This window comes from Muscardinus avellanarius, assembly GCF_963383645.1.
Source record: "Muscardinus avellanarius genome assembly, chromosome: 10".
Classification (NCBI taxonomy): domain Eukaryota; kingdom Metazoa; phylum Chordata; class Mammalia; order Rodentia; family Gliridae; genus Muscardinus; species Muscardinus avellanarius.
This window is the reverse complement of record NC_137796.1, coordinates 52,732,877-52,746,159: the sequence shown is the minus strand read 5'-3', so window position 1 is coordinate 52,746,159 and position 13,283 is coordinate 52,732,877. Positions and strand designations below refer to the sequence as shown.

General features: G+C 51.8%; 1 protein-coding gene across 1 annotated transcript; it reads right to left on the bottom strand.

Annotated features, from left to right (window-relative positions):
• Positions 1 to 2,742: 2,742 nt before the first annotated feature.
• LOC308269330 (cytochrome P450 2F5) lies at positions 2,743 to 12,505 on the bottom strand (the record flags this gene model as incomplete). Its single annotated transcript, XM_080704664.1, has 9 exons — positions 12,326 to 12,505; positions 12,082 to 12,244; positions 9,892 to 10,041; positions 6,939 to 7,099; positions 6,456 to 6,632; positions 5,923 to 6,064; positions 5,105 to 5,292; positions 3,803 to 3,944; positions 2,743 to 2,924 (listed from the first exon to the last, which is right to left on the bottom strand). The coding sequence occupies exons 1-9, from the start codon at positions 12,494 to 12,496 to the stop codon at positions 2,743 to 2,745; spliced, it is 1,476 nt and encodes a 491-aa protein (XP_080560790.1). The 5' UTR covers positions 12,497 to 12,505.
• Positions 12,506 to 13,283: the final 778 nt, after the last annotated feature.

Sequence of the window (13,283 nt, the reverse complement as noted above, 5' to 3'; positions counted from 1 at the left end):
GTCTCACAAATCCCCCAATCCTAAGTACTGCCTCCGCCTCGTCCCACCCAGCCTGGCGTTGCTGCGTCCTCAGGCTTTGTATGTGTGTGAGTGCCTCCGCTTGCCATTCTCTTGAATCTCTAGCTGTTTCGTCCCCAAGGTCCTGATGCCCCCTCTGAGGATGCCGGAGTGACCCAGAAAGGGGCAATAGTAGCCTCAGGTGCCACTGGGCCATGGAGGCACCCATGTTTGTTTTTTCCTGAAAGGGAGGATAGGTCAATACATCTCGGAGTCCATACCACCTTTGGGCCTTCTTATCTGGTCTGTGGGTAGGCTCCTTAGTCCCCTGGCTGCTCCTGGCGCCCATGAGCCTGAAGCTTCTGTGCCTGTTGTGCGTCTGGTGCCTTTCCACACGTGGGCCCCTTTGAACCTCTATTCAAGCCCTGCAGAACTTCTGCTCTCTTTCTTCCCAAGGCTCTGGCCCAAGAACATCCTGTGAACCTGCTAGCATACTTCCTGGTCCCCAGTCCACCAAAATCCTCAGTGGACACCCTCATTGGAGGCCAGGCCGAGATGACAGACAGACAGCTCCTCTGTTGTCCCACTCTGCCGTAAGAGCACAGGTTGGGGTCAGCTCAGGCCAGAGGGGCATGTTGAGGTGGGGGCTGAGTCAGTACTTGGGACAGACTTTTCTGGAGTGTGATCCACTTTATACCCCTCCCTGCCTCGCCAGATTCAGCCTTCCTGCCTGGCACAGGGCCCAGACATGGGGTTAAAGCGGGGGGGCCCTGCAGAATCTGAAACTGGACTTGTTTCTGGAAGTGTCTCTCAGTGTCCTCCTCAGTGCGTGTTCCGCCGCCTCCCAGTGCCTCCCTCGCCAGGCTCTGAGCGCGCCCCTCTCACCTCTCTGCTCCGGCCGGTCTCTCCTTTTCTCACTGTCTGCCCCTGTCTTTCTCTCAGTCTCTGCTTCACATCCGTAAGCTCTCTTTCTTTCCAATATGTCTCTCTCTCTGTATCTCTCCAGTCTGTCTTGACTGCACTCTGCTGCCCTTGCTTCTGTCTGTCTCTGCAGGGGCTTCCTGACAGGGGCTGAGCGGGACCACTGCCCAGAGGTGTTAACGCCATGGATGGCTGGGGTGAATGATTTTTTTTTTTTTTTTGTAGTACCGGGGATGGAACCCAGTGGCATTGTATCTCCACACTACATCTCTAGCCCTATTTTTTATCCTTTATTTTGAAACAGGGTCTTACTGACTTGCAAAGGGCCTCACTAAGTAGCTGAGGCTGGCTTCAAACCATGATCCTCCTGTCTCAGACTCCCAAAAGCTGGGATTACAAGCATGTGCCACACCTGGCATACATACATATATATATATTTATTTATTTATTTATTTTAATGTGTGTGTGTGTGTGTGTGTGTGTGTGTGTATGTGTGTGTGTGTGGTGTGTGTGTGTGTTGGGGATTCAACCCAGGACCATTCTACTTCTGAGCTACACCACTATCACTTTTTAAAACCTCTTATTTTGAAACAGAGTCTTACTAAGTGGCTGAGGCTGTCCTTGAATCTGTGATCCTCCTGCCTCAGACTCTGTAGTACTGGGATTACAGTGTTCACTTCTGTACCCCAGCACCTAAAATAGTGCTCACTCCATAGTAAACATTCAGTAAAGATGTGTTGAATGACGGCAAAATTTTGTTCCTCCCTGTTTTACTAATTTACACTTGGTTTCTGTTACAGTCCGTCTCACCCTTTTTCCTTTTTCTCTAAGGCCTCTCTGCACCTCTGACCATCTCTTAATTTCTTTTTTTTTTTTTCCTTTTTTTTTTGTGGTACTGGGGATTGAACCCAGGGTCATTCTACCTCCAAGTTATACCCCAAACCCCATTTTTTATTCTTTATTTTGAAACAGGCTCTCACTAAGTTGCAGAAGGCCTCACTAAGTAGCTGAGGCTGGCTGCAAACCTGTGATCCTCCTGTCCTCAGCCTCCCAAGCACTGGGATTACAAGTGTGCGCCATCATGCCCGGCTTCACTCTTTCCTCCTTACTCTCTGTTCTCTTTCTTTCTACAAGGACTTTAATCAGGGCATTCTACCTTGGAGCACACCCCCAGCCTTTTTTGTTTGTTTTGAAAAGGCCCGGCTAAGTTGCTCAGGCTGGCCTCACGATCCTTTTGTCTCAGCCCCTCAGGTACTGAGATTATAGATGTGTACCACCATGGCCGGCTGCCCATCTGTGTGAATCTCTCCATCACTCCTGCTTCGTCTCTGGTTGGGTCCGGGGGTGGATTCCGTGGTCCATGCGTGGGGACTAAAGAGCCCATGCCCCGAGTAGGGGTCGCCTACAGCCTCACCGCGGTCAGTCCCAGGCTCTGCACATCAGGCCCCAGTTTCTAATGGCCTTTGGGGAGACAGACCCAGGGTGAGGCCTCCCCAGGCCACCTGTGTCCAGATCTGGCCCAATGAAGTCTGCAATGCCTGCCCAGCCAGAAAAGCTTTATTTAATCAGCCCAGCCAGGCTGGAGTCTATCATAACAATTCGCTAGAAAAGTACAAACAGCCCAGAAAAGGGCGCGTCATAGAACAAGTACTCTGGGCACAAGGCATACACTTCCCATTCCAAATGCCCTTTTTCTGTGTGCAGGTCAGTTTAAGTCGGGAGGGACGAGTGACTGGCATGTCAAGTGACCCAGGGACGAGACTGCGACAGTAGGTGGGGGCAGTGGAAGGAGAGGAGGGGTCCAGCCCGCGGAGGGCCGCGGGGTCAGCGTGCGCGCAGGCGCAGCTGGAAGGGCCGCGGAATGTTGCCTAGACCCGAGCTGAGCGGGGTCAGGTCGATGTCCTCGGGTTCCCCCAGCGGCTGCAAGGAGAAGCTCTGAAGGATGGCGGTGAGGTAGAGGAAGAGCTCCATGCGCGCCAGCGGCTCGCCCAGACACACTCTGCGCCCTGCGGGGTGGGGAGGGCGGTGAGATGGGCGATGCTCAGAGGGAAACACGGGGCGCGAAGAGATCTGAGGACCCCTGCAGCTAATGCGAGGACGGTGGAGCGGCCAGTACAGGTGTCCCTGCCGGCATTCGCACCTGACCCTGGCCAGGCTGCTCTAGCACTCCTGGAATGCCACGATTCTATTCGAAACGGGGATGATACTAGTACCTCGCTGTGAATTTAAGTACAGGTAACTCGGTGAGAACGGAATGTCTGATGTGTCTTACTGCGTGACAGTGTTCTGTAGGCATCACACAGCCCTTAAATAATTCGATCCTCCTAACAACTCCAAGAGGTGGGTTTTAGCGCTGCCTGCATTTTATAGAGGTGGAAGTGGAGGCCCAGAGAAGTAAGTAACATCCAAAGTCACAGAGTTAGGAGCTGACCAAGCTGGGAGGCAAAACTTCTGTAACGTGGCTACAGATCCAGCTCTGAGCCACCACGTTTAACGTTATCTTCAGAGACAGCATCTGACACACAGTAGGCAATATCGTAATTTGCCTATCATTATTACCTGCCACCCTCTTTTTACTCCCTGCAACTGAGTAAACGGATTTATTATTTTTTTCCCCTGCAGGATGGAGCCAAAGAAAAATTGTAACCATTTCAACTGCGCCACCTAGTGGAGAGACTGACAATGACCACTTCCAAATTAAATGACCCATCTGCCTCGCTATCCATTTACCTCCACAACGATTTTAGTCATTATTTGCCTACTGGAGCAGAGTTGGGAGGAGTGAGTGTGTCTATGGCTCCGGAGCTGAGGATGGGGTGGGTGAAGTGAGAGGATCTGGAGATGGAATTAGGACTAGGGTTACAAGACTTGCTCTGGCCCTCACCAGCTGAGAAGGGCATGAAAGCAGGGCTCTTCTTAAAGGACTGGTTGGCATCCAGAAAGTGCTCAGGATTGAACTCGTGGGGCTTCAGGAACTGGCTGGGGTCATAGTGCACGGTGTTGAGGAGGGTGATGATATCTGTGCCCTGTGTGGGGACAGAGGCGGAGTTAGTGGAGCAAAAGGGCTGGGAATTTTGCCAACTTGGGCTTTCAGTCCCCAGGTCCTCCAGAAAAGGGGGGTGGAATGGAGCGCGGGGCTAGATCTGGGGTTCCCAGCTGGAAGCTGTGTTGCTGGGATCTGAGAAAGGTGTGGGATCCCCCCCAGCCCCGTGGAATGTCTGGGGAGAGGGGAGGTCTCTGAGGTCAGTGTTTGGCCACAGGGAATCCACAGGAATTCTGGAGAGGGGTCCTAGGAAGATAACTTGTGATAGGGAAAGGATGTGGGGTTCGGAACAGAATCCAGCCCACTATGGTATGGGATGGGGCCCTGGGAAGGGGCTGAGGTTCCGGATTTAAGAATCTCAACGCCAGGCGTGGTGGCACATGTTTGTAATGCCAGCATTTGGGAGGCAGAGACAGGAGGATCATGGTTCCAGGACAGCCTCAGCTACTTAGTGAGGCCCTCTGCAACTCAGTTAGACCCTGTTTCAAAAATAAAGAATAAGCCGGGCATGGTGGCGCATGCTTGTGATCCCAGCATTCTGGAGACTGAGACTGGAGGACTGCGGTTCTCGGACAGCCTCAGCTACTTTAGTGAAGCCCTCTGCAACTTAGTGAGACCCTGTTTCAAAAATAAAGAAAAGCCAGGCGTGGTGGCGCACGCTTGTGATCCCAGCACTTGGAAGACTGAGACAGAAGGATCGCACAGGTTTGAAGACAGCCTCAGCTACTCAGTGAGGCTCTCAGCAACTTAGTGAGACCCTGTTTCCAAATAAAGTATAAAATAGGTCTGGGAGTATAGCTTGGAAGTAGAAAAGCCCCTGGGTTCCACCCCAGTAACACACACACACACACACACACACACACACACACACACACAAATAAATAAATAAATAAATAAATAAATAAATAAATAAAATAGGGCTGGGGGTGTAGCTCAGAGGTAGAATGGGGTTCCATGCCCAGTACCACCACCAAAAAAAAAAAAAAAAAAAAATCAGATGTCTGTTGCTAAGGCCTGGGACACCAGTTGCTAAGGCCGGGGTACCAATTGCTAGGGCCTAAGGTGCTCCTTGGCAGTTGCAAGAAACTCAGTTGTCTCTCCCTAGGTTGCTTGTCCCTTGTGGCTTCCAAGTGCCCAGCACACCTTGGGTATCAGGAAGCCGCGGAAGGTCGTGTCCCGAATGACACGGTGGGGCAGGTTCATGGGAATGACGTCTGCGAAGCGCTGCACCTCGTGGATCACCGCGTCTGTATAAGGCATGGCCGCTCGGTCCTCCAGCGCCGGCAGCCGCGAGCGCCCCACCACGCGGTCAATCTCCTCCTGCACACGGGCTGGAGGGGGAGGGAGAAGGTAGTGGAGGGTAGTGGCTGGGCTGAGCACGGCGTGTGTGCGTGCAAAGGTTAGCCACAGCGGGGCGTGGCTCACAAGTCTATAATCCCAGTGTCTGGGGGGCTGAGACCGGAGGATCGCAGGTTGGTTGACAGCCTCAGCAATTTAGGGAGGCCATCCGCTATTTAGTGGGAGCCTGTTTCAAAATAAAAATAAAAAATAGGTCTGAGGTGTAGCTCAGAGGTAGAAAGCTCCCGGGCTCAACCCCCACTAACATGCGGGTGTGTACACACACACACACACACACACACACACACACACCAGAGAAATAAAAAAGACTGGCCAAAGAGGGCAAAACACTGGCGAGTGCAAGGTCTCCGGGGAGGGTTTCGGCAGCGGCCAAGGTCCCGCACTGGCCCTGCTGGAGGGCTGGGGGCAGGACCCCGGGCTCTACCTCTAGAGCATGCTCGGGTTGGGAAGGTGGGCGCAGGCAGCATGTGGGCAGGTCAGACAGTAGGAGGGGGGGCGGGGCTCCTGGAGGGGTTCTGTGAGCCGGAGGGTCGGCCGCACTCTGTGACCTCTGCGGGCTGTTCGGGGCTTCATCCACCCGGCTGGCCGTGTAGGCGGCACACCTTGCACTCTGGGATACTTCATCAGTGCCAGGAAGGCGTGGCGCAGCGTGGTGCCCACCGTCTCCGTGCCTCCGAAGAGCAGGTTGTGTGTGGTCATCAGCAGGGTGTCCATGTGAAAGTGGCTCAGTGGGTCCTTCTTCTCCTGCCAGGGTTGAGGGGTGGGGGTTAGCGCCAGGGCCAGGGGATCCCATCCCGGCCAGCTCACACGCCCAGACTTGCACAACTGCTACAGGGTGCCAGCTTGGTCCCGCCTTGGTTTACCTTCTTTTGCCCCTGGGAGCTGGGGAGGGCAAGGCAGGGGAAAAAAATCTCAGCCACAGGGTGCACAATTACCATCTCGGAGTTTAACACTTCCTAAAGAGCTGTTGGTTGGCACTGGCTCAGGGCGGTGGCCTAGTGGGGCCAGGTGCCCCAGCTTCTGCTCCAGGAGGAAGCCCCCCCAACCCTGTCCAGTCTGGGATCCTTGGGTTGAGGCCGGGGGCAGCAAGAGGTCTTCAAGTCAGACCAAGGTGGGATTTCCAGGTGGGGCTTACCTGCGCCATTTTGGTGAGGAAGCAGTCGATGAAGTCCCGGGGAGAGTTGGGGTCAAGGGAGGCCTGGTGTTCGCGGACGCTGAGGGCGATCAGATCTTTCATGCTCCCGTAGTTACGGAAGAGGCGTCGGTGCGGCCCCGGCACCCAGTCCAGGAGGCTCGGGAAAATGTTGTAGAGCTGGGGAGTGGGCAGGGTCGGAGGGCTTGGAGGAACAGGCAGGGTGTGTTCGGGGTGGTGGGGGTGAGGTTGTGGGGTGTGACAAGTGGGTCCAGTGGGCGGGGACCAGGTTTTGGAGAGGCGGGGGCTGGTGCCAAGTGGAGTCGAGTGGAGGGGCCTCCCTGTGGCCTCCCGGTCAGAGAGAAGGGGTGGGACCGAGCAGGGCAAGACCAGGCTTCTCCCCCACCGACTTTTGTCTCTTGGTTACTGAACCTTAGGGACTCCCCCCCACCCCGCCCCATCTCCTGTGGAGCTCAGTCAGCTGACCTCTCCCCAGGGGCTGCTCATGATTTGGAAGTTGTCATTGATGAGGCTGATGATGGTGAGCAGACGCTCATCGTCGTAATCGAAGCGGCTGCCGAAGATCACGGAACAGATGATGTTGGACACGGAGCGGCTCAGCATGAACAGGGGGTCAAAGGGTTCGCCTGCGGGGAGGGATCAGGATGGTCAGGGCCCAGCTCTGGAGGCACAATAGACAGCAAGCCGGATCACGCGCGGTCCCATCCCTAATTTGCACAGGTTCCAAAGGAACCAAGCAGCTGGTTTTGTAATATAACAACACTCCGAGAATATTTGGCAATGCAACAGACGGCACAGAACCCAGAGTATCTTGCAGTACTTTGACTATCACTATACCCCACAACAGCCAGGCGTGGTGGTGCACACCTGTAATCCCAGTACTTGGAGGCTGAGACAGGACAATTGACAGTTTGAGGCCAGTCTCAGCAAATAGGGAGACTCTCATCAGTCTATGGAGACCCTGTTTGAAAGTAGGAAACAAGAAAAAATCAGGCTGGAGGTGTAGCTCCCAGGCAGAATACCCCTGGGTTCAACCTCCAGTACCAAAAATCAAAACAAAACCCCCAACAACAGAACAGGCAGGCTATTCTGGGCGACACGGTGGTACTTTGCTTAACTTTGGGAGGTGGCCAGGAAGCCCCAAGAACAGGGTGTTCTGAATAGAGTGTTCTGAACGTAAACCCCAATGAGCCCCGCCTTCTATGTTACAGCTTCAAAGACAGGTCCCCGCTGTCCCGTCCAACTGTATTACACCCATGATGTCCTCCAGGGCCCCAGACGAAGACAATTTCAGAGGATATGTACTTAAGAGGGAGGCTTAAAGAGGGTGCCTCCCTCTGCCTGGCTGGGTCTTGTGGGGAGTAGGCTTGAGACTTATTCCAAGGCTTTCCGGCCTCTTCCTCAGGGGGGCAGACTTGCAATTTCATCCAGAGCTTGCCACCCAGCACTAATGCAAATGATTTCCCTTTAATAAAAATCTGTAGCCGGGCGTGGTGGCTCAGGTTTGTAATCCCAGTACTTGAGAGGCTGAAACAAGAGGATCGCACAGGTTCGAAGCCAGCCTCAGCTACTTAGTGAGGCTCTCAGCAACTTAGACCCTGTTTCCAAATAAAGTATAAAATAGGTCTGGGAGTGTAGCCCAGAGGTAGAAAAGCCCCTGAGTTCCCTCACCAGTACCACATAAACACACACACACACACACACACACACACACACACACACACGAAGAATAAAAAATAGGGCTGGGTTGTAGCCCGGAGGTAGAATGCCCCTGAGTTCCATCCCCAGACCCGCCAAAAAAAAAAAAAAAAAAAAAAAAAAAAAATCTGTAAAATTCTATGTGGAAGCTAGGTGTGGTGGTGCACACCTATGGTCCCAGTATTTGGGAGGCTGAGACAGGAGGATTTCTGGTTCTAGACCAGCTTTAGCAATTTAGCGAGGTCCTCAGCAACTTAGGGAGATCCTTTTTTTGTGTTACTGGAGATGGAACCCCCAGGGGCATTCTACCTCCGATCTACACCCCCAACCCTATTTTTTATTCTTTATTTTGCAACAGGGTCTCACTAAGTTGCAAAGGGCCTCACTAAGTAGCTGAGGCTGTCTGTGAACCTGCGATCCTCCTGTCTCAGCCTCCCCCAGTGCTGGGATAAAAAGCGGGAGCCACCACGCCTGGTTGAGGGAGATCATTTTTCAAAATTAAGGGGTTAGGGATGTAGCTCAGAGGTAGAACACTCTTGGGTTCCGCCTCCAGTACAAAGAAGAACAAAATTATGCCATTTGTAGAAAAATGGGTGGAACTAGAGACTATTATACTAAATGGAACTGGCCATTCTCAGGCAACCAACAAGTACATGTTTTCTATGTGGAAGCTAGAGAGATATTGGGACAAAAGGGACTTTAGGTTACGGAGAGACTCTGGTGAGCGACAGATGGGTTTAGAGGAGTGGGGAGGGGAGGAGACATAATGAAGGCAACAGCCGAAATAATGTGGAGCATTATTTCGACAAGCAAGGTTGTCAGCACCAACCTCAACAACATCCACGGAGACGGGGAGGGAGCGGGGTGGGATTCGGAGGGAAACGTGTGTGTTCCTATCACTCTGAACCTCGATATGATGTTTCATTACAGTGCACCAGTAAAAGTATATTCAAAATAAGAAAAAATTCCATTGTGTGGATATACCCCAGTTTCATAATCCATTCATCTGTTGATGGACACCTAGGCTGGTTCAACAGTTTGGCTACTGTGATGGACACCTAGGCTGGTTCAACAGTTTGGCTACTGTGAGTTGTGCTGCTAGAAGATGGATATGCATATATCACCATAAGATTCTGATTCCTCTGGGAAGATACCCAGGAGTGGTATAGATGTATCAGAAATCAGTTGGAAACCTGGCTCTTCTCCTTACTGCAAGGCAGTTGCTTAGCCTTTCTGTGTCCGTTTTCCCTTCTGCAAAATGGATTGTTCTGTGGCTTAGAGGGTTTATGTGTGAAAATGTGCTTACCATAGGGCTCTATATGTGCTAAATTCTTTTTTTTTTTAATGCTGGGGATGGAACCCAGGGGCATTCTACCTCTGAGCTACACCCCAGCCCTATTTTTTATTCTTTATTTTGAAACAGGGTCTCATTGAGTTGTGGGGGTCTCACTCAGTAGCTGAAGATGGCCGCGAACCGCGATCCTCCGGTCTCAGCCTCCCAAATTCTGGGATTACAGTGTGCACCACTTAAGAACTTGGCCCCATATGTGCCAAGTTCTTAAGAAGGTCATCACCATCATTATCAGGGGGCGGCCCTTTGTCTTGGGTAAAGTGAAGAGCCTCCAGTTCTGCCTTCATACCCAGCTGTGGCACCTGGCTGCCCTGCCCCTAGGCACATGGATGTGACTCAGGGGTGCAGACTGTGTTCAGGGGCCCCGACCTTCAGTTTTCCGTAGCTCTTCCAGCAGGAAGCTGCCTTCCTCCAGGATCCGCTCCTCGATGCTTCTCTTTCCCATCCCAAAGTTCCGTAGAATTTGGACAGAGAACCTCCTCAGGGCCTTCCATCGTTCTCCGTTGGAGAAGGCAATGCCTGGGGAGAAGAGAAGCAGCCAGCTCCAACGACAACTCATCCCTGAGCCCGCCGCCTCCTGAGCCTCTTTTCCTGGTGTCTTCTGGGAGAGAGACCAGGTTTGACCCAGCACACCCCCGTGACTCTCCGGGTCGGTCAGGTGCCTCCTTTGAGCTCCATGGGACCATGGTCCTGATCATGCCGCCTCTGGTCCCCCGTAAGGACCTGGTTGCTTTGGGCTGTTACCTTCTCATGATAAGGCTATTTCCCTTGTGGAACTTGGAAGGCAAGACAGGGACCTCCCGTGGTCACCCTGTGTCCTTGGCATTACTCAGGGCAGCTAATTATCAGAGAGGATGCCCATGATTGCTTATTGCTCATTGACTGTGCAGATAAGAGATAAGCAAGAAAAATAAATATTGGGACGGTGGGAACTCATCCAGGAGCAAGCCTGGACTCTGGGCCTTTGCACAGTCTTTCTTACAATCCTCTTCGCCCTCCTCCTCCTCCTCCTCCTCCTCCTCCTCCTCCTCCTCCTCCTCCTCCTCCTTCTTCTTTTCTTCTTGGTACTGGGGATTGAACCCAGGGGCATTCTACCTCTGGGCTACACCTACTGCCCTATTTTATTTTATTTTTTGAAACAGGCTCTCACTAAGTTTCTGAGGACCTCACTAGGTTGCTGAAACTGGCCTCAAACCTGCAATCCTTCTAACTCAGCCTCATAAATACTGGGATTATAGGTGTGCACCAACATACCTGCCCTCTGTCCTCTTAGAACACTTTTTTTTTTGTACTAGATATTGAACTCAGGGGCATTCTACTTCTGAGCTACAAACCCAGCCCTATTCTATTTTTTAAAAAATTTTCAAACAGGGTCTCACTAAATTTTTGAGGCCAGCCTTGAACTGTGATCCTCCTCTCTCAGCCTTCCAAGTACTGGGATTATAGGTGTGTGCCATTAACTATACCTGGCCTGTGCTGTGTTTTGACTAATAGTATGCAGGCTATGTTTAGTAACAAAAGATAAATATATGCAGATGTTTTCTATGCAAAAGAATCAAGGTGACTTTCTCAAGTGCCTGTCCCTATCTCCTTGCATCTGATGTACCTGGACAGGTGGACTCATAAGATTGAGTCCGGGGAAGGGGATATGAAGTGTGAAAAATGTGTTTAATATACACTTAGGTGGTATTTTATCAGAGCTTTTTGATTCCAAGTTTGGGAGGGAGTGGGATCTATCTGGTGAAGGGAACAGGGTGAGCCCTAGGCATTTTTTTTAGGGAGAATATAGTCCTGGTTACAGGTCCCCAGGACTCCTTTTCCAACCAGAACAGTTCTTTAGGTAATTTATTGGGTCTATCACATTGTTTCTTTAGAATAAGAGATTTGTGTTTAAAAAATAAAAGAGTTCGAGCTGGGTTTGGTGGTGCATACCTGCAATCACAGTACTTGGGAGTCTGAGACAGGAGGATTGCAAGTTTGAGTACAGCCTCAGCAAGTGGTGAGACTCTCATCAATTTAGTGAGATCCTTTCTCAAGAATAAAAATAAAATAGGGCTGGGGATACAGTTCAGAGGTAGACTGCCCCTGGGCTCAAACCCCAGTACCAATAAATAAATATGTAAATAAATAAATAGTTTAGATCTGGGCACAGTGGTATATACCTGTAATTCTAGTACTTGAGAGGCTGAGGCAGGAGGATTGCAGGTTTAAGACCAGCCTCAGTAATTTAACAAGGCCCTCAGCAACTTAGCGAGACCCTGTTTCAACATAAAATAATAAAAAAAAAATGCTGGAGGTGAAGCCTGGAGGTAAAACGTCCCTGGGTTCAATACACACACACACACACACACACACACACACACACACACACACGCACACACACCCCACTCTGGATTTGGAGATGTGGAAGAGAGGACAGACTTGACTCTAGACTAGGCCTGCTTGGCTCCATGCCATTGGGTGTCATTGGTGAGTTTGGGATGTCAGTGTCCCACCTTCACCCCCTCGCTAAATGTGGAAGAGGTGGGGAGTGGGGTGGTGAGATGGATGCAGGCTTACCATCACCCTTCGTAAAGTTGAAGAAGACAGGGTATTCGCCACGGCCACTGAACTCCTCCCCTTGGTCCACAAGGGCCTCCTTCACAGCTTGGTACCCGCTGAGGACTATCACTCGCCTGGGCCCCAGGTATACTGTGTACACTGAGCCATACTCCTTGCTCAGCTGGGGATAGAAAACAGAAGTTAGGGGGCCCTGGGACTCCCGCCTCCTACCTCCCCGCCCGCCCTGAACGAGGCCCTGCACCTTGGTGAGGGAGGTCAGCAAGTCTTGGGAGCGAAGCTGCAGCAGGTTTCCCAGCAGCGGAAGGGGTCTGGGTCCTGGAGGCAGCCGGCTCTTGCTCCCAGAGCCCAAGGTCAGGAAGAGACAGACCAGGGCCAGCAGCAGGAGCAGGATGGCTGTGCCCACACTGTCCATGGTGAAGGCAGCTGCAATGTCCGGAGGGCAGAGCTGGAGAGATTGGGGGGGACCTTCACTCCTCTTCTCCCTTGGGAATCCCCTTCCCCAGGTTGGGAAATGGGGGCATGCAGGGAAAAGAAAGGAGAAAGCAGCAGAGACAGGGAGAGGTCAGGAGATAAGGAGAGAGAAAGAAAGAGAAGGACTGCAGGTCCGAGGGCCAGCCTCAGAGACTTGGTGAGACCCTGTGTCAAAATAGAAAGTAAAAAGCCGGGCGTGGTGGTGCACACTTGTAATCCCAGCATTTGGGAGGCCGAGACAGGAGGATCTGGGTTCCCGGACAGCCTCAGCTACTCAGTGAGGCCCTTTGCAACTCAGTGAGACTGTTTCAAAATAAGGAATAAGAAATAGGGCTGGGGGGGGTATAGCTCGAAGGTAGAACGCCCCTGGGTTCCATCCCAAGTACTGCAAAAAAAAAACAAAAAAACAAAAAAACAAAACAAAAAAAAAACCGACAAGAAAGAGACTGAGAGAGACAAACTATGTATAGATAGAGACCAAGAGAGACAGAGAGATGTGGAAGGATACCCAAAGATAATGAGGGAGACAGAAAAACAGAATATGATAGCTGTATGTCCTTAGATGTCGGTCTGCTTGTCAACATACTGAGTCCCACACAGAGACAGTGATAAGGAGAGATATACATACACTGAACAGAGACAGACAAGACATCAGCAGAGAGAGAGAGCCAGACAGAGAGAAAAATCACAGAAAGAGGGGGCTAAGGCCAGGTGTGGTGGCGCGCAGC